Source organism: Cololabis saira, chromosome 2 (assembly GCF_033807715.1).
Source record: "Cololabis saira isolate AMF1-May2022 chromosome 2, fColSai1.1, whole genome shotgun sequence".
Lineage (NCBI taxonomy): Eukaryota > Metazoa > Chordata > Actinopteri > Beloniformes > Belonidae > Cololabis > Cololabis saira.
In genome coordinates, this window is record NC_084588.1 from 29,932,622 (window position 1) to 29,945,534 (window position 12,913).

A 12,913-nucleotide genomic window follows, 5' to 3' on the forward strand; every position below is an offset into this window, starting at 1 on the left:
GAGGGTTGGAGGCGTCAAGAGGCTGATGGATCACCGGAACAGCATCGAGAGGAGTAATGCCGCGTTCCATTTGTCCTCGGAAGTCGGAATTTCCCAGTTCCCAATCGGAATTTTCAACTGGAACGCCCCTCGAAGTGGGATTTCCTACTGGGAAAGTGGGAGAAGCTTCACCACCCCCGAGTTACCATTCAAAGATGGCTGCCATTCCCAGTTCCTAGTTCCGATTTCCGAGGTAAATGGAACGCGGCATAAAGCCTGATTTATGGTTCCGCGTTAAATCGACGTAGACTCTACGCCGTAGGGGACGCCGTAGGGTGCGCGTCGCCGCGTACACTACGCCGTAGGTTCTGCGTTGGTGTAACGCTGAACCATAAATCAACCTTAATAAACGGGACGACGACGAAGCAGACGAGATTTTATTTTGAAACTAACACTCGGAAGCTCTGTAGGCAACACAGTGAATGTCTGCAATTAGGTTTAAATAATATCCACGATTGTAACAAGACATCTGCCGCGTTCCATTTGTCCTCGGAAGTGGGGATTTCCTAGTTCCCAGTTGGATTTTTCAACTGGAACGCCCCTCGAAGTGGGATTTCCCACTGGGAAAGTGGGAGAGTCTTCACCACCCCCGAGTTCACATTCCGAGATGGCTGCCCCGGTTGTAAACAGTAGAAGAGAGCTTCGTAGCACTTCATTCTAGTTTAGGTCACACTAAATCAGTCGTATACAAGTATTGTTCGGCATATATATGCTGTTATAGTGTAATTTACATTTTTCATGTGGTATATGCGAACTACAAACTTGTTTACCTACTTTGTAACTGGAACGCTGATAACTCGGCTGTGACGTCATTCCCAGTTCCGAGTTCCGACTTCCGAGGTAAATGGAACGCAGCAATCATCAGTACACCTTCTTCACTATCTCTCTGGTCTTCTTTTGTTGGAAACATTAATTGGGAGAAAGTCTGGCTATTACCACAGAAGTTTTTCCTAACTAATAAAGTCAAAGAGATTTCCTTTAAAATGCTACACAGATTCTATCCTACCAATCATTATTTACAGAGACTTAAGAAAAACATTGATGTGAGTTGTACTTTTTGTGGTTTTCCCAATGAAACACTGATTCATTTATTTTGGTCTTGCCTGTACACAAAAAAACTGTGGAGTCCCGCTTTATTGTAGATCACATCTACCCCCAATTTAATTTGTGCTGGAAAAATGTGTTGTTTGGATATATTGAATTTGACAGGAATCTCAAATGTAAATTTTATTTGATCAATTTGCTCGTTATTTTAACTAAATTCTATATCCACAGATCCAAATTTTAAAATAAAAAGCCGAATTTTCCGGAGCTGTCCGCATATATCAAACAATACATATTCTCCATCATATTCTGTAAATAAAAAGCTGTTAAAACTTATGACCTTTATAAGCTATATAAGATATTTGTTTAATTTTTTTTTTCTTTGTCAATGACCAATTCCCCTGGCGTATTTGTGACTGTATAATAGTGTAGTTTATGTTGTATACACTTATGTCTGATGTTGCTCTCAATTCTGTGTATACTTCTGTCTTTTGCTTCAATAAAGTTGAGAAAAAAAATCCACGATTGTATCATTTTTTTTTGTGTAATAAAACAGGGATAAGTACACATTAACGGTGGAGTAGGAATGATGTTCTTTCACGTTCTTGCGTTAAAGCAGCCACCAACTCCTAAACTTGCAACTTCTTGAAGACAGTTTAAAATAATGGGGTTGCTAGGCAACGCCTCCTCTATTCAACGGACTTGTTTAACAAGGAGAGCGCACTGTTTCTGCCGTATGCGCAGTTTGCTCACGCTTTAAGTGTTCATTTTAAATTATAAACTTCAATTCCAACTCTTAACGTGTGTCAATTGTTTAAAATGAAACCCACAAATCACTCGATGTTCGCAATTTCCGTTAAGACGTCTCAAAACTGCTTTATTTCGTGTCTGAGGAAACTGAACCATTTGTGATTGCAAAAAAAAAAAGAAAAATTTTAAAACAATTGATAAATTAGACTGAAATATACTTGACCAGTTTTTTAAGCTAAAAATGCCTTCGACCATTTTTTAATACAAATTTTGTTTCAGCTTATAAGTGTTATCACTCAATTGGCCAACAAATTGTTTGGCCAAAAAGTATATTGTTGGCAACAATATACTTTTGTACTTAGATATATAATTATACACACACACACACACACACACACTTTACATTATCACCAACAAAGAAAGAAGGGAGAAAATTGTCCAACAAATTCACGTTCAAAGTGCAGTGTTTTGCTTCGCGGCTCTCGTGCGCCACCTGCTGGTAACAAGAGGTGAACAGACCACAGGTACACTTTTTTTCTTTTTACTTTTATTATACAGATCTACTTTGTGGTACAGTATACAAAAAGGCTTACAAAACATACAATGCATGTTCAAAAGAAGTGCACAAAATTAAAACAGACTTTCTGAAAGGCTCTACACCAGTTTCCTCTGAAATTTCACTTAAAAAAAAAAGAAAAAAAAGTTGCGCAATAAATAAATATAAATTACATAAGAATCATAATGGAAAGGTCGGGTAATTCATTAAGGCACATTTTACATCCCAAAATGTACCTCGTTAAACATTATGGCAACTCCCTAAGGACAAAAAAAAGCTTATTTTCCCCACTTAAAAGGAAGCAGCATATATCCTTAATAAGAAATGTTCAGCATTTTACTACCCTGCCGCAGAACAGTTTAAATATATTACGAAACTTTACAGAGCAACACCTGTCAATTCATTTAGCTGAGCTTGGTTACAAAATGTAAAAAAATAAAACAGATAATAAAAAAAAAGAAACCGTTGTCACTGCAGTATTAATTTGGGACAGTATGCACCATGGCAATAACTGTGCAATACGAGCATTGTTTTTAACATGACATACAAAAGAACCTTGAGATGAATAATGAGCTGAATGTCACATTATTACTTTAAAAAAAATTTAAAACAAATGATGCTTTTAACAAGCCAATTTGGTTAAATAAGGATCTATCACTCTACATATAAAATATAATGAAAGTGACAGAAAGCCCCATGGCACTTCTCACATTCAAAATGTCTGCATAGTTTGCATTTTTGACAACCCTTTAAGATTAAATCATCACAATAATCAAACACATTTTTCTAAGAGCATTTTTTTCTGGTCAAAATGTGAGGTAACCATAAAACATAACCCAGTGTCCTGGCTGTTTAGTTTTTGACAGTAAATGAAACACAGTTAAGAACATCAGCGTTCACTTGGTGCTACAGTTTAGTTTCTACATGCCCCTGCGGCTTAAACCTTTTTCTGCATGCCTTTAGAGAAATGCGTCTTGAAGAACAAAAAAAAACAACTAAAAAACGAAAGTATGATCAAACTGACTTAACGCAGGAGGATGTGTTTTTAGCACCGTTCAAATGTAGTGGTTTACTGTCCCTGTAGTTTCCTTAAAGGTTCAGATATACCATGAGCCAAATGACAGAATGTAAAAAGTCCATAAAAAAAAGCATTTGCTCTACAACATGCAGTGTCATTTTGCTTGAGACTGTACAAGAGAAATAAATAAACCACCTTTGTCATTCCAAAAAGCACAGTAACATACTGCATGCATGGTCATCTAGCTATGTGAATGTGCACAAACCGCTGAACAAATGGAGCATTTCAAATCTGTCTGAGGCATCATTAAGCTGTGCATAATTCCAATGGATAATTTACTTGAGCTACATACCTATTAAAGGATCTTTACATTTGTGAAGAACAGATGTGCTAATAATTCCTGGTGTTAGTAAAAGCCATATGTGTACTTTAAAACAAAAACCTCTCAGTTGTATTTACTGAGCAAACAGATAGAACAAAACATTGCAGCAACAGTTGAAGACCCACTTCAACACAAAAAGCCAGTATTAGAAATAGCTGGTGTTTTTCATATTGACAAATCATAAAACAAAATAGCTGTCTTGAGAAAAATGTCAAAATATTTACAAAAAGCTGATGACAAAAATTGTAAAAATTTAAAAAAGTCAGAATCAAAACTTGGCTTGAACATAATGTGTCTCCTTGTCCTATAAATAACACTAATGCCCTGATTTTGTTTCCTTTCAATAAAGAATAAGAACTCAATTCTATACAAAAGTAAAAACAAAAATATGTTGTTTTTTTTTTTAAAAAAAAAGGAATATTACTTGGTCAAACATCAAACTAATTGATCTAACAGAAGGAGTAGAAATGAGGTCTGCCACTGGAGACAAATCCAGGTGGATGCCTTGGATAACCCCACAGGGGGATAAAACAAAGCATTCACCAGGTTTTGTGTACGTCTTCGGGGACCTGAGGTGGATGCGTCTCTGGCAAGTGTGTAGCCACTTGTGTGGGCACCAGTGTCTTCTGGTTCTTGGAACTGCAGCAGGGCTTAAAAAGTCGAGGATCAATAATCACCTCTCCAAACCGACCCTTGTAGACAATCCCACAACACACCTTTTGCCTAAAAAGAAACACATTGGATTAATTGCCATATTAAAAAGAAAATAGTAACTAATTTGAACCATTGTGAACTTTAACACAATGCCCTACCTTTTCCAGTAGGAACGGTCCAAGAAGGAAAAGCTGGAAGGAGTTGTGCGTCTTTGTTTGGACTCGATGTCAGAGCCATCATCTGACTGGTTGCTGTAGCTGGGTGACTGGGCAGGAGACATGCTGGAGGTCGTGCTGTGAGCATCTGAGTCTGCTTGGAATAAAAGAGACACTTGAGCATCATCATGGCATTTAACTGCAAAAACAAAAGAAAAGAAAATTGTAAAATTGCTTTTCACACAAAGATTTGAGTGTCCACCAGTCCTTTTTTTGGGTAATTTTAGGTTTCAACATGTATTAAATCTTAAGTATCATAAAAGCAGGTATTAATCTTATAGTTTACATTTCAACTTATGTAAAAAGTATCATTGATGTTCAGAGATTAACATCTCAATTGTTTGTGGAAAAAATAAATAGGGTGAAAGTGGATCAAGATTTTATCCAGTGCCTAAGTATTTATTAAAAAAATAAATAATTAGCATTTATTTTCTTTTAACTGATAAATCAATTGAGAATTACGATTAAATCAGAAAGTTTGTGCCTAACTTTTTATTTTTAAGCAAAATGCCTTACATACAGCTAACAAATAGTATAGTTTTGTTACTCAGAGAAATTCACAAAAGTCTACAAGTTTTGCACCGCATACTGCACTCGCCGGCCGCTTTATCAGGTACACCTTGGATAACTAACTACATAATAATAGCGTATATACTTTCATTAAACATGAATATTGGGTATTTAAGGTGTACCTAATATCATGGCCACTGAGTATATACCTACCAAACTGAAGTTGCCAATTAATTAATTGTTTTTAATGTTTGACATTGGTTTCAGTCTCAATGTGTGCCTTCAAAACTTGCACTTAAGAGAGCATGCCCTTTCCCATGGTTGTAAAATGCGGCCTGAAATGTTAAAAGGCTAGTTCAGAAAGCCATAGCTAACTTAGGGGATTTTTTTTTTAGGTTGTGAATTTTCCCCCAATTTGTAAATGTAAAATTCCTATTTCATCATTCAAATTATTCTGTAGCAATAAACAACAAACAAATGCTCTCAAATCAGACATCCTACCCATTCATTTTAAAACTACTTACTTTGTCTTTTTAATTTGTGAAGCTTCTTGAGTTTGCTTTTTTTCTTGCCATCGATGTTCTTGGTCTTCTTGGGTTTTGTCACCTTAAAGCCTGGACCAGCTCTGGCATCCACCACCTGAGAATTAGCAGACAAATCATGTCAGCACCTGACTTCCTTTAGACTACTAAGTGCTTTATAATACAACCCACACTCATCAATGCATGCACACATTCTTACAGTCTGACTCTTACTCCTGAGGAGCTTTATCTCAAAAACAGTCATCCCCTCTACTGAAACGAGGCAACACTTACATGATTCCAGTTCTTCTTGGAGCCATGAGGCAGCTTCTTCCACCTCTTCACCAGTAACACACATGCATTGCAGATGTCTCCAACTCGATCCTCTGAGAGGCTTCACAAAAAAAACAAAAAAGACCAAGTTTAACACTCTAATACAACTAATATAATCCATTCTAGATAAGAGCAACAACACACACACTAATTTAGAGTAAGAATGAATAGCAGACTTACCCAAAACAGAGCCTGAACGTCTCCTCATATCTGCTGCTGTCTGTGAAGCGTGAACTGGAGGACTTTGTCTTGCAGATGCAACAGCCGTCGTTACTCCGGTAGATCTTTGACTTGTGAAAGCCAAACATAGTCTATTTCTCGTTCAATTTATCACCATAGAAGAAAGACCAAAAAATCTGAAAAATGACAAGAGACAGAGGTTGTAAGTGTCCTGGTCCAGTCGTGAGGAGCAGCCGAGGATGTTTGCAGACGACCGCGCTTCCAACTGCTCAAGGGGGCGGTCCCTGCACGCACACTCCGACACACACGAGTAAAGGCTGATTTATGGTTCCGCGTTACACCAACGCAGAGCCTACGGCCGTACGGTGCGCGTCGCCGCGTACCCTACGCCGTACCCTACGGCGTACGCTCTGCGTCGATTTAACGCAGAACCATAATTCAGGCTTAAAAGCTTTTAACCTACAATTATGACAAATCCTGCGAGCACACGTTTCGAGTAGTATTGTATAAAATAAAACAACGCGTAAAAGGCAATAACATTACCACTAAAATGGACATGCAACGACGTCTAAAGTGCCTTAAGGAATTTAAAGCCAAGTCACGGGGGAAAACACCGAAACACCTCCATATACATACGAGCCTCGAGTAGCTGCTGCACAAACTAAACTTCAGTAGTAAAGTTATGCATTTGAATCAGGCCCTGAAGTTTTGAACACCAATGTATATCAGATGTTACACACCCCCAACACAAAGTACAGCGTTACCATTGGTAACTAACAGCAATGTCCTTTTCTAAGGTATTGACGTAAAAAGTTGGAAATATTGTTAAACTGCAAATTAATTATATTTGCATTTATTTTATTAATTTGACTATTTTATTATTATTTTACTACTACTACTACTACTATTATTATTTTACTACTTTATTATTCATTTTACTATTTTATTATTATTTTACTACTACTACTATTATTATTTTACTACTTTATTATTAAAATTACTATTTTATTATTATTTTACTACTACTACTATTATTATTACTATTATTTTACTACTTTATTAATTTTACTATATTATTATTTTACTACTACTACTATTATTATTACTATTATTTTACTACTTTATTATTAATTTTACTATTTTATTATTAATTTTACTACTTCAGTAGTAAAGTTATGCATTTTAATCGAGCCCCTGAAGTTTTGAACACCAATGTGTATCAGAGATGTTACACACCCCCAACAAAGTACAGCGTTACCATTGGTAACTAACTGCAATGTCCTTTTCTAAGATTTTGACTTAAAGTTGCAAATATTGTTAAACTGCAAATTAAATATATTTGTTCTTGTGCAGGTTAAGGGATTGGTCCGAGCCAAATCACCCAGAAACAAAAAGCGGCAGCTGCTTTCTGAAGTCCAGAAACAAAAAGCTACCGAGACTCGTGGAATCACGCATGCCCGAATAATGATCAATATAATTATCAGTTCAAGACAAACTCGCGTATGTTTTTAAATCGGTTATAAAAGTCAAAAGTCGCAAAGAGCCCATGTTTCCGCTTTAAAGTCAAACTTTTGTTCTTGAGTGCGCCAAATGTGTCTCATTGTTGTTAGCCGTTAGCACGGTGCTAGCGGAGCGACCATTACCACGCCACGCTCTCCGCACTTACACCACTTCATTGTCGTAAGTCTTTGTATATTCCGCTCGCAACTGCTGGAAATGCACGCGTCAGGTTACACGCAAACGGCAAACATACGCAGTCTACTTATAAGTAGCAATCGGGCAAGTGTTTTAGAAGCGTAGTTTCTGGATATGATAAATAAGAGCGTACTTACTGAACAAAAACTTTGAATCTTCACCGTGTTCTTTTCCCGCACTGCGCATGCGCATACTACTACTGCATACAGCTGGCAATCAGAATATCATTTGCATAAAAAAACGGAATGAAAGGAAGAGACGCGATGACCATATTAGGAGTGCAGCCGTTCGGTTTGAACCTGCGGTGGACCAATCACCGCTCTCCGCTCGTAATCCTCGGAAGAACTGCATGATGGGAGACGTAGGCAGCGAGCGGGAAACCGTAGTGTGAATCGGTTGTGACCGAACTGCTTTGTAAACTCAAACTCCCATAAACCACCTGGCTTAGAGCTTCAAAGAAAAACAACAATTTGACATGGCGCGAACAAGTTGTTTACGTTTTCACCATTGAGAGAAAACACAATCAGCTGAGAAGATATGTTAAATGTATCTTAATAAAACCGTATACGTATATAAATAATACATGCGTATATATAAGAACGGTTTAAGGGTTTAGTATTGTGAATATACTTCGTTTTCAGTCACCATTAAATACTATGGCGTATAACAAGTTGACCAAAAACAGTTTTGATTAGATTTGGAACAACAATATATATTAGTTTACAAAATATTCATATAATTCAATTATTAATTTGTTCAATAAAAGGCATTTAAAAATCACTCAAAATTCTACAATGTCTGTCTTATTCAGTTTGAAGTCACTGGACAGAAAAAAAAAAAATCATAAATACATACATTTCAGATTCTGAAGCCAGTTCATTATTTTAGCTGAGCTCATTCAGAAAATATGTGTACATTTATTGATTAACAACTGGTAAACTTCTAAGCCCAATGTAACGCATAACAGATGCTTTATTTGTAATACATTTTTACACTGTACACTGTTGCTCACTTAGTAAACACTACATTACACAGCTATCTGGATAGATGAACAACTGCATTGGAAAAGAAAAATATATATCTCCCAAGACTCTCATGTGTGGGTCATACATGGATGAGCAACAACACAGTCATTCCAGATGATGTTGGCACAGAAAAAAAAAGTCCATCACATATCAAATCTCTTGTTCTGCACATTAAAGTCCAATGTACATAATGGAGGAGGGCCCAGTAATATCTAAAATTTCTCTTGTGGATATTGCATAGCAAGAAACCATGATGACAAAATTCAGGAGACAGGAAAAAGCAGTCCTTTTTGCTCCTTGAAAGGTAATCAAGAAGTCATAATTCAACACACAGAGCCAACTCGGATCATCACAATGTTTTTGTAGTTAAGAGAACAGGGCAAAAGTAGTGTAAGAGCTGGAATGGTGGTGGGCAAAAGGGCCGGTTGGAGGTATTTACACAAAGGCTGTCGTGATCCACTATGCAAAGAAAGCTGGGTCAAGCATCACTAGAGGAGCTGTGTCTGGAACACAAGACTTTGAGTACTTTCCTGTATCCAACTGAATATACAGTTCATCACTGGATGCAGGCTTGAACCACACAGTTTTATTATCATGCAAGAACAACCATTTGCTCAGCTGAACATATTCAATGGAAAAGATCTGCATACATGTATTTCTGCCAGGGAAAGGCCCAAATTTAATAGCCTTTTATTCCTATGTGAGTAAATCATCTTTGACTCTACAAGCCTCCCTGCCATACACATACTTATAAAGCATACTTCTACATCATTTGCTTTAAACTCTGCATTATAACATTGTAATCAGAGTTGACAACAGAGCAAGCAACTTGACTGACTTAACAAAATAATACTGTTTTTATCTGAAAATATATTAACAGTTTTAATCCTTGCTTTCCCTTAAATATAGCCGCTGTCAGCAGTTCACAATAACGATGAAAATATTAGCTTTCAGTAAAACATAATAGCACAAGGTTGTCATTAATAATGTGAAAATCATGGTTCGTAATAGAAAACATATTTTCAACATCTAATGTCAACATCATTGAGGATAAAAATAACATTTTGGAAGGCTCATTGCACTTGATATATGGCAAATGTGACAGTAGCTTTAATATAAGCCAGAAAGTTTCTTTTGTTCCAGTCTGTTCCTGCCTATAAAAGGTTCAATTACTCATTTCAGTGGTCCCCAGTGCTCTTTCCCTTTCAGGTACAACTGGTGGGAAGTGGTTTGGTTTAAATACCAACACCTTTGACTAGCGAAGCCTCCAGGGTGATGTTAAACTCCTGCAGAGTCTGTAGCACTCTGATCAGAGAGTTAACCAGCGAGCGGTCCTTAATCAGTGCAGTGTCCTCGTACATTTGTGCGGTGATTGGACAATCTGCGAGCAGAGCGATCCAGTGATGCAGCAAATGGTCCCTGAGAGAAGAACACATATCAGTGGCATGAATAAATTATCCTTTTTTTCCTGTGCTAGACCCGTGGTTCATCTCATCCTTCTCCTTCCATTCCCCTCCCTGTCTACATCCCCCTTCCCGTCAGTAGAGAAGTACCCTACTCATTACTGAATGTACTTGTTATCCACCTGAACGTATCTTACAGTGTATGTAAGGAAGTGCTGCCTCTCATTCTGCCTACCTTGCGCCCAGACAGACGAGCATCTGGAATTTCCCGTCCTTGCCAATGTTTCTGGACGTGTTGTTGATGGCGCGCATGAAGCGGCAGAAGTGGCGCACTCTGGTTTGCCAGTTTTCATCTGGTGTCACTTCCCGCTGCTCAGCACTTTCAAAATACACCTGTGCCTTTTCTGTTAAAGAACAAGACAAACTTATAACCTATTTCAACAATTGCATAATCATGTTAACGAACAATTAGCTGGCTTCAAACATTCCCGTACAGTCTTCAGGGAAGATTGCTCGATGTTTTTATCGTTTGACAAAAAAAATAAAAAATAAAATAAAACACAAAATAAATCTCAATAAAGTCCAGCCAAATCTCTTTTAACGCTTTAACATGATGACTTTACTTTACTTGAATATGGAACTGCTGGGTAAGTTATTTATAATTTATAGACGTTTTAATGTTTTTCTTAAATGAAAGCACAATGCAGTTAGGATTCAACTGCAGCTGCAGTGTTGCTTTCAAAATGCAATAGTGCAAACCAACAATGGCCACAGTACCACCATGCAGTAAATGTTGTAACGTATGGTCAGGATTTGGTTTTGAAAACCACCAACATTTCTACAATTTCTTGCATTGACACCAAGGTGAAGAAAAATAAACCCAGCAGCAGCAACACTAAACATAAAACATGTTAGTATTCACATGCACACACGCACAAAAAAAGAGCTGCATTAAAAGACGGGTGCAGAAAGACCATGCAAATTCAGACAGCATGTTGAGGAAAGTCCTTACCCAAGAAGTCCCAGATGAAGACATTCTTAAATAGTCGAGGTGACTTGAAACCATGCTGGAAAACTTGCTCCAGAGCCCAGACAAGACCATATTCTCCACACAGCAGAAGGGTCAGACTGCCTCTCTGTGAAGCACACACATGCACATAACAGGGGTTGATTTCAGGTAAACTGTAAAGATGTTATTTCTTAGGAATTAAGATTTACCAGAGCACTTTTCATCACTTATTTTCCTCCTAGATTCAACTATGCATCTGTTATACAAAACCAACCTCCAAATATTTTTCTGCAAAAAAAATCAGGCTGTATTAAAATTAAAGAAAAAAATAAATAACTAAAAACAGTAACAACAGTTAAGAGTTGTGTTGAAAGGTACAATAGTTACATTTTTATCAGTAAAATCCCATACAAAAGACATATGGGTGTGTTAAATAACAAAAATACTACATGATTGCAGTACACACAAACACATACACATACACACACACACACACACACACACACATTACCACAATACAAAAAAAACGTTTTATTTAAGAAGCATTTTTCTTCTCAGCAGCCTCCCTTTATTGTTCTGTAGCTCAGTTAAAGAGGTGGAGCAAAAAACGAAGGGGACTTCCCAGTATAACCCTATTGTATTTGATCTACAAGTGTTGACTTAAAAAAGCCTGTAATCAAAGCTTAAGACACAAAACCCTTTAACATCAATGGGCATCTCCTTTGATTTGAAGACATTACTTTACCTGCTTTTTTAAGCAATGATTATCAGTGCTTATGTTTTATGTAAATCCTCTTAGAACAGGAGGAATAGCAGACGTCCCTCTAAGCCAGAAATATCACTAAAGACAACAGTCAGTTTTCAAAAATCAGTTTCCACTCTCCAGCTTTATGTTTAATGTAGTGTTCTGTCACTGAGGGGTCTTTGGGGGCCACCAGACTAGACCGCTTCTTATCTTCAAATGTGATGATGAATAATAGAAGTACATGTTCAGGCCTGTCTAGACTGCCGTCTCTCACCTCCTTCTCCGGCTTGTGGAAATGCTTTACAATCCCGTTGATGGCCTCTCCCACACCCTCCTGGATCTGACCTGTGTTTAACTCTTGATGTGGAGAAAAAAAGGCAAACAAAGATGTTCAGACACAAAACAAGCAGGCACAGGAAGGAAAATCCCTATCCAAATTTTATTTATTTGCATTTGTATTTTCTCATTTATGCATTTGATTTTCTTTTTTAAACTACCAGATATTAATAATCCAAGAAGTACAATTTATGGGGAAAGTACAGTTAAGATGATAGCTGAATTCAAGTTTAAAGAGACTACTTGAGGAACCACAACAGGGGACTCATGGCTGATGAACTGACTTGGTTTGCTGCTCGGTGAGATGGTAACAAATCTCCTCATCATCCCTGGTGATTGCTGCATTGGTGGTGTGCGACACATTCTTTCATCGTTCTCTGTGGTGGGGGTCATCAGCTCTCCAACCAATATCCTCTCCAAACTGCCATCATCCACTCCCTTCCCTAACCACCGGCCACATGGAAACCTGTCAACAAGCACATTGAGGTCATATTTTCA

General features: G+C 37.5%; 2 protein-coding genes across 7 annotated transcripts in view; both read right to left on the bottom strand.

The window, feature by feature from the left end:
* Positions 1-2,370: 2,370 nt before the first annotated feature.
* sinhcafl (SIN3-HDAC complex associated factor, like) lies at positions 2,371-8,090 on the bottom strand. 3 transcript variants are annotated; one of them, XM_061742893.1, is made up of 6 exons: positions 8,035-8,090; positions 6,203-6,378; positions 5,984-6,083; positions 5,693-5,807; positions 4,602-4,755; positions 2,371-4,512 (listed from the first exon to the last, which is right to left on the bottom strand). In XM_061742893.1, exons 2-6 carry the CDS (start codon positions 6,328-6,330, stop codon positions 4,329-4,331), a joined length of 681 nt encoding a protein of 226 aa, XP_061598877.1. In that variant the 5' UTR covers positions 6,331-6,378; positions 8,035-8,090; the 3' UTR covers positions 2,371-4,328. The 3 variants fall into 3 exon arrangements, with proteins under 3 accessions (XP_061598877.1, XP_061598885.1, XP_061598869.1); XM_061742901.1 differs by lacking the exon at positions 8,035-8,090 and adding an exon at positions 7,869-7,886 and having other exon boundaries at positions 4,602-4,752; XM_061742885.1 differs by lacking the exon at positions 8,035-8,090 and adding an exon at positions 7,869-7,886.
* A 711-nt stretch (positions 8,091-8,801) lies between these two features.
* Positions 8,802-12,913, bottom strand: part of dennd5a (DENN/MADD domain containing 5A) — a 33,820-nt gene continuing 29,708 nt past the window's right edge. For all 4 annotated transcript variants that reach the window (XM_061742941.1, XM_061742922.1, XM_061742931.1 and 1 more), the window contains 5 exons: positions 12,700-12,881; positions 12,354-12,436; positions 11,338-11,461; positions 10,561-10,729; positions 8,802-10,341 (listed from right to left, as the gene is read on the bottom strand). In XM_061742941.1, coding sequence (XP_061598925.1) covers positions 10,158-10,341; positions 10,561-10,729; positions 11,338-11,461; positions 12,354-12,436; positions 12,700-12,881 — 742 coding nt within the window. In that variant the 3' untranslated portion in view covers positions 8,802-10,157. The remainder of the gene's footprint in view (positions 10,342-10,560; positions 10,730-11,337; positions 11,462-12,353; positions 12,437-12,699; positions 12,882-12,913) is intronic.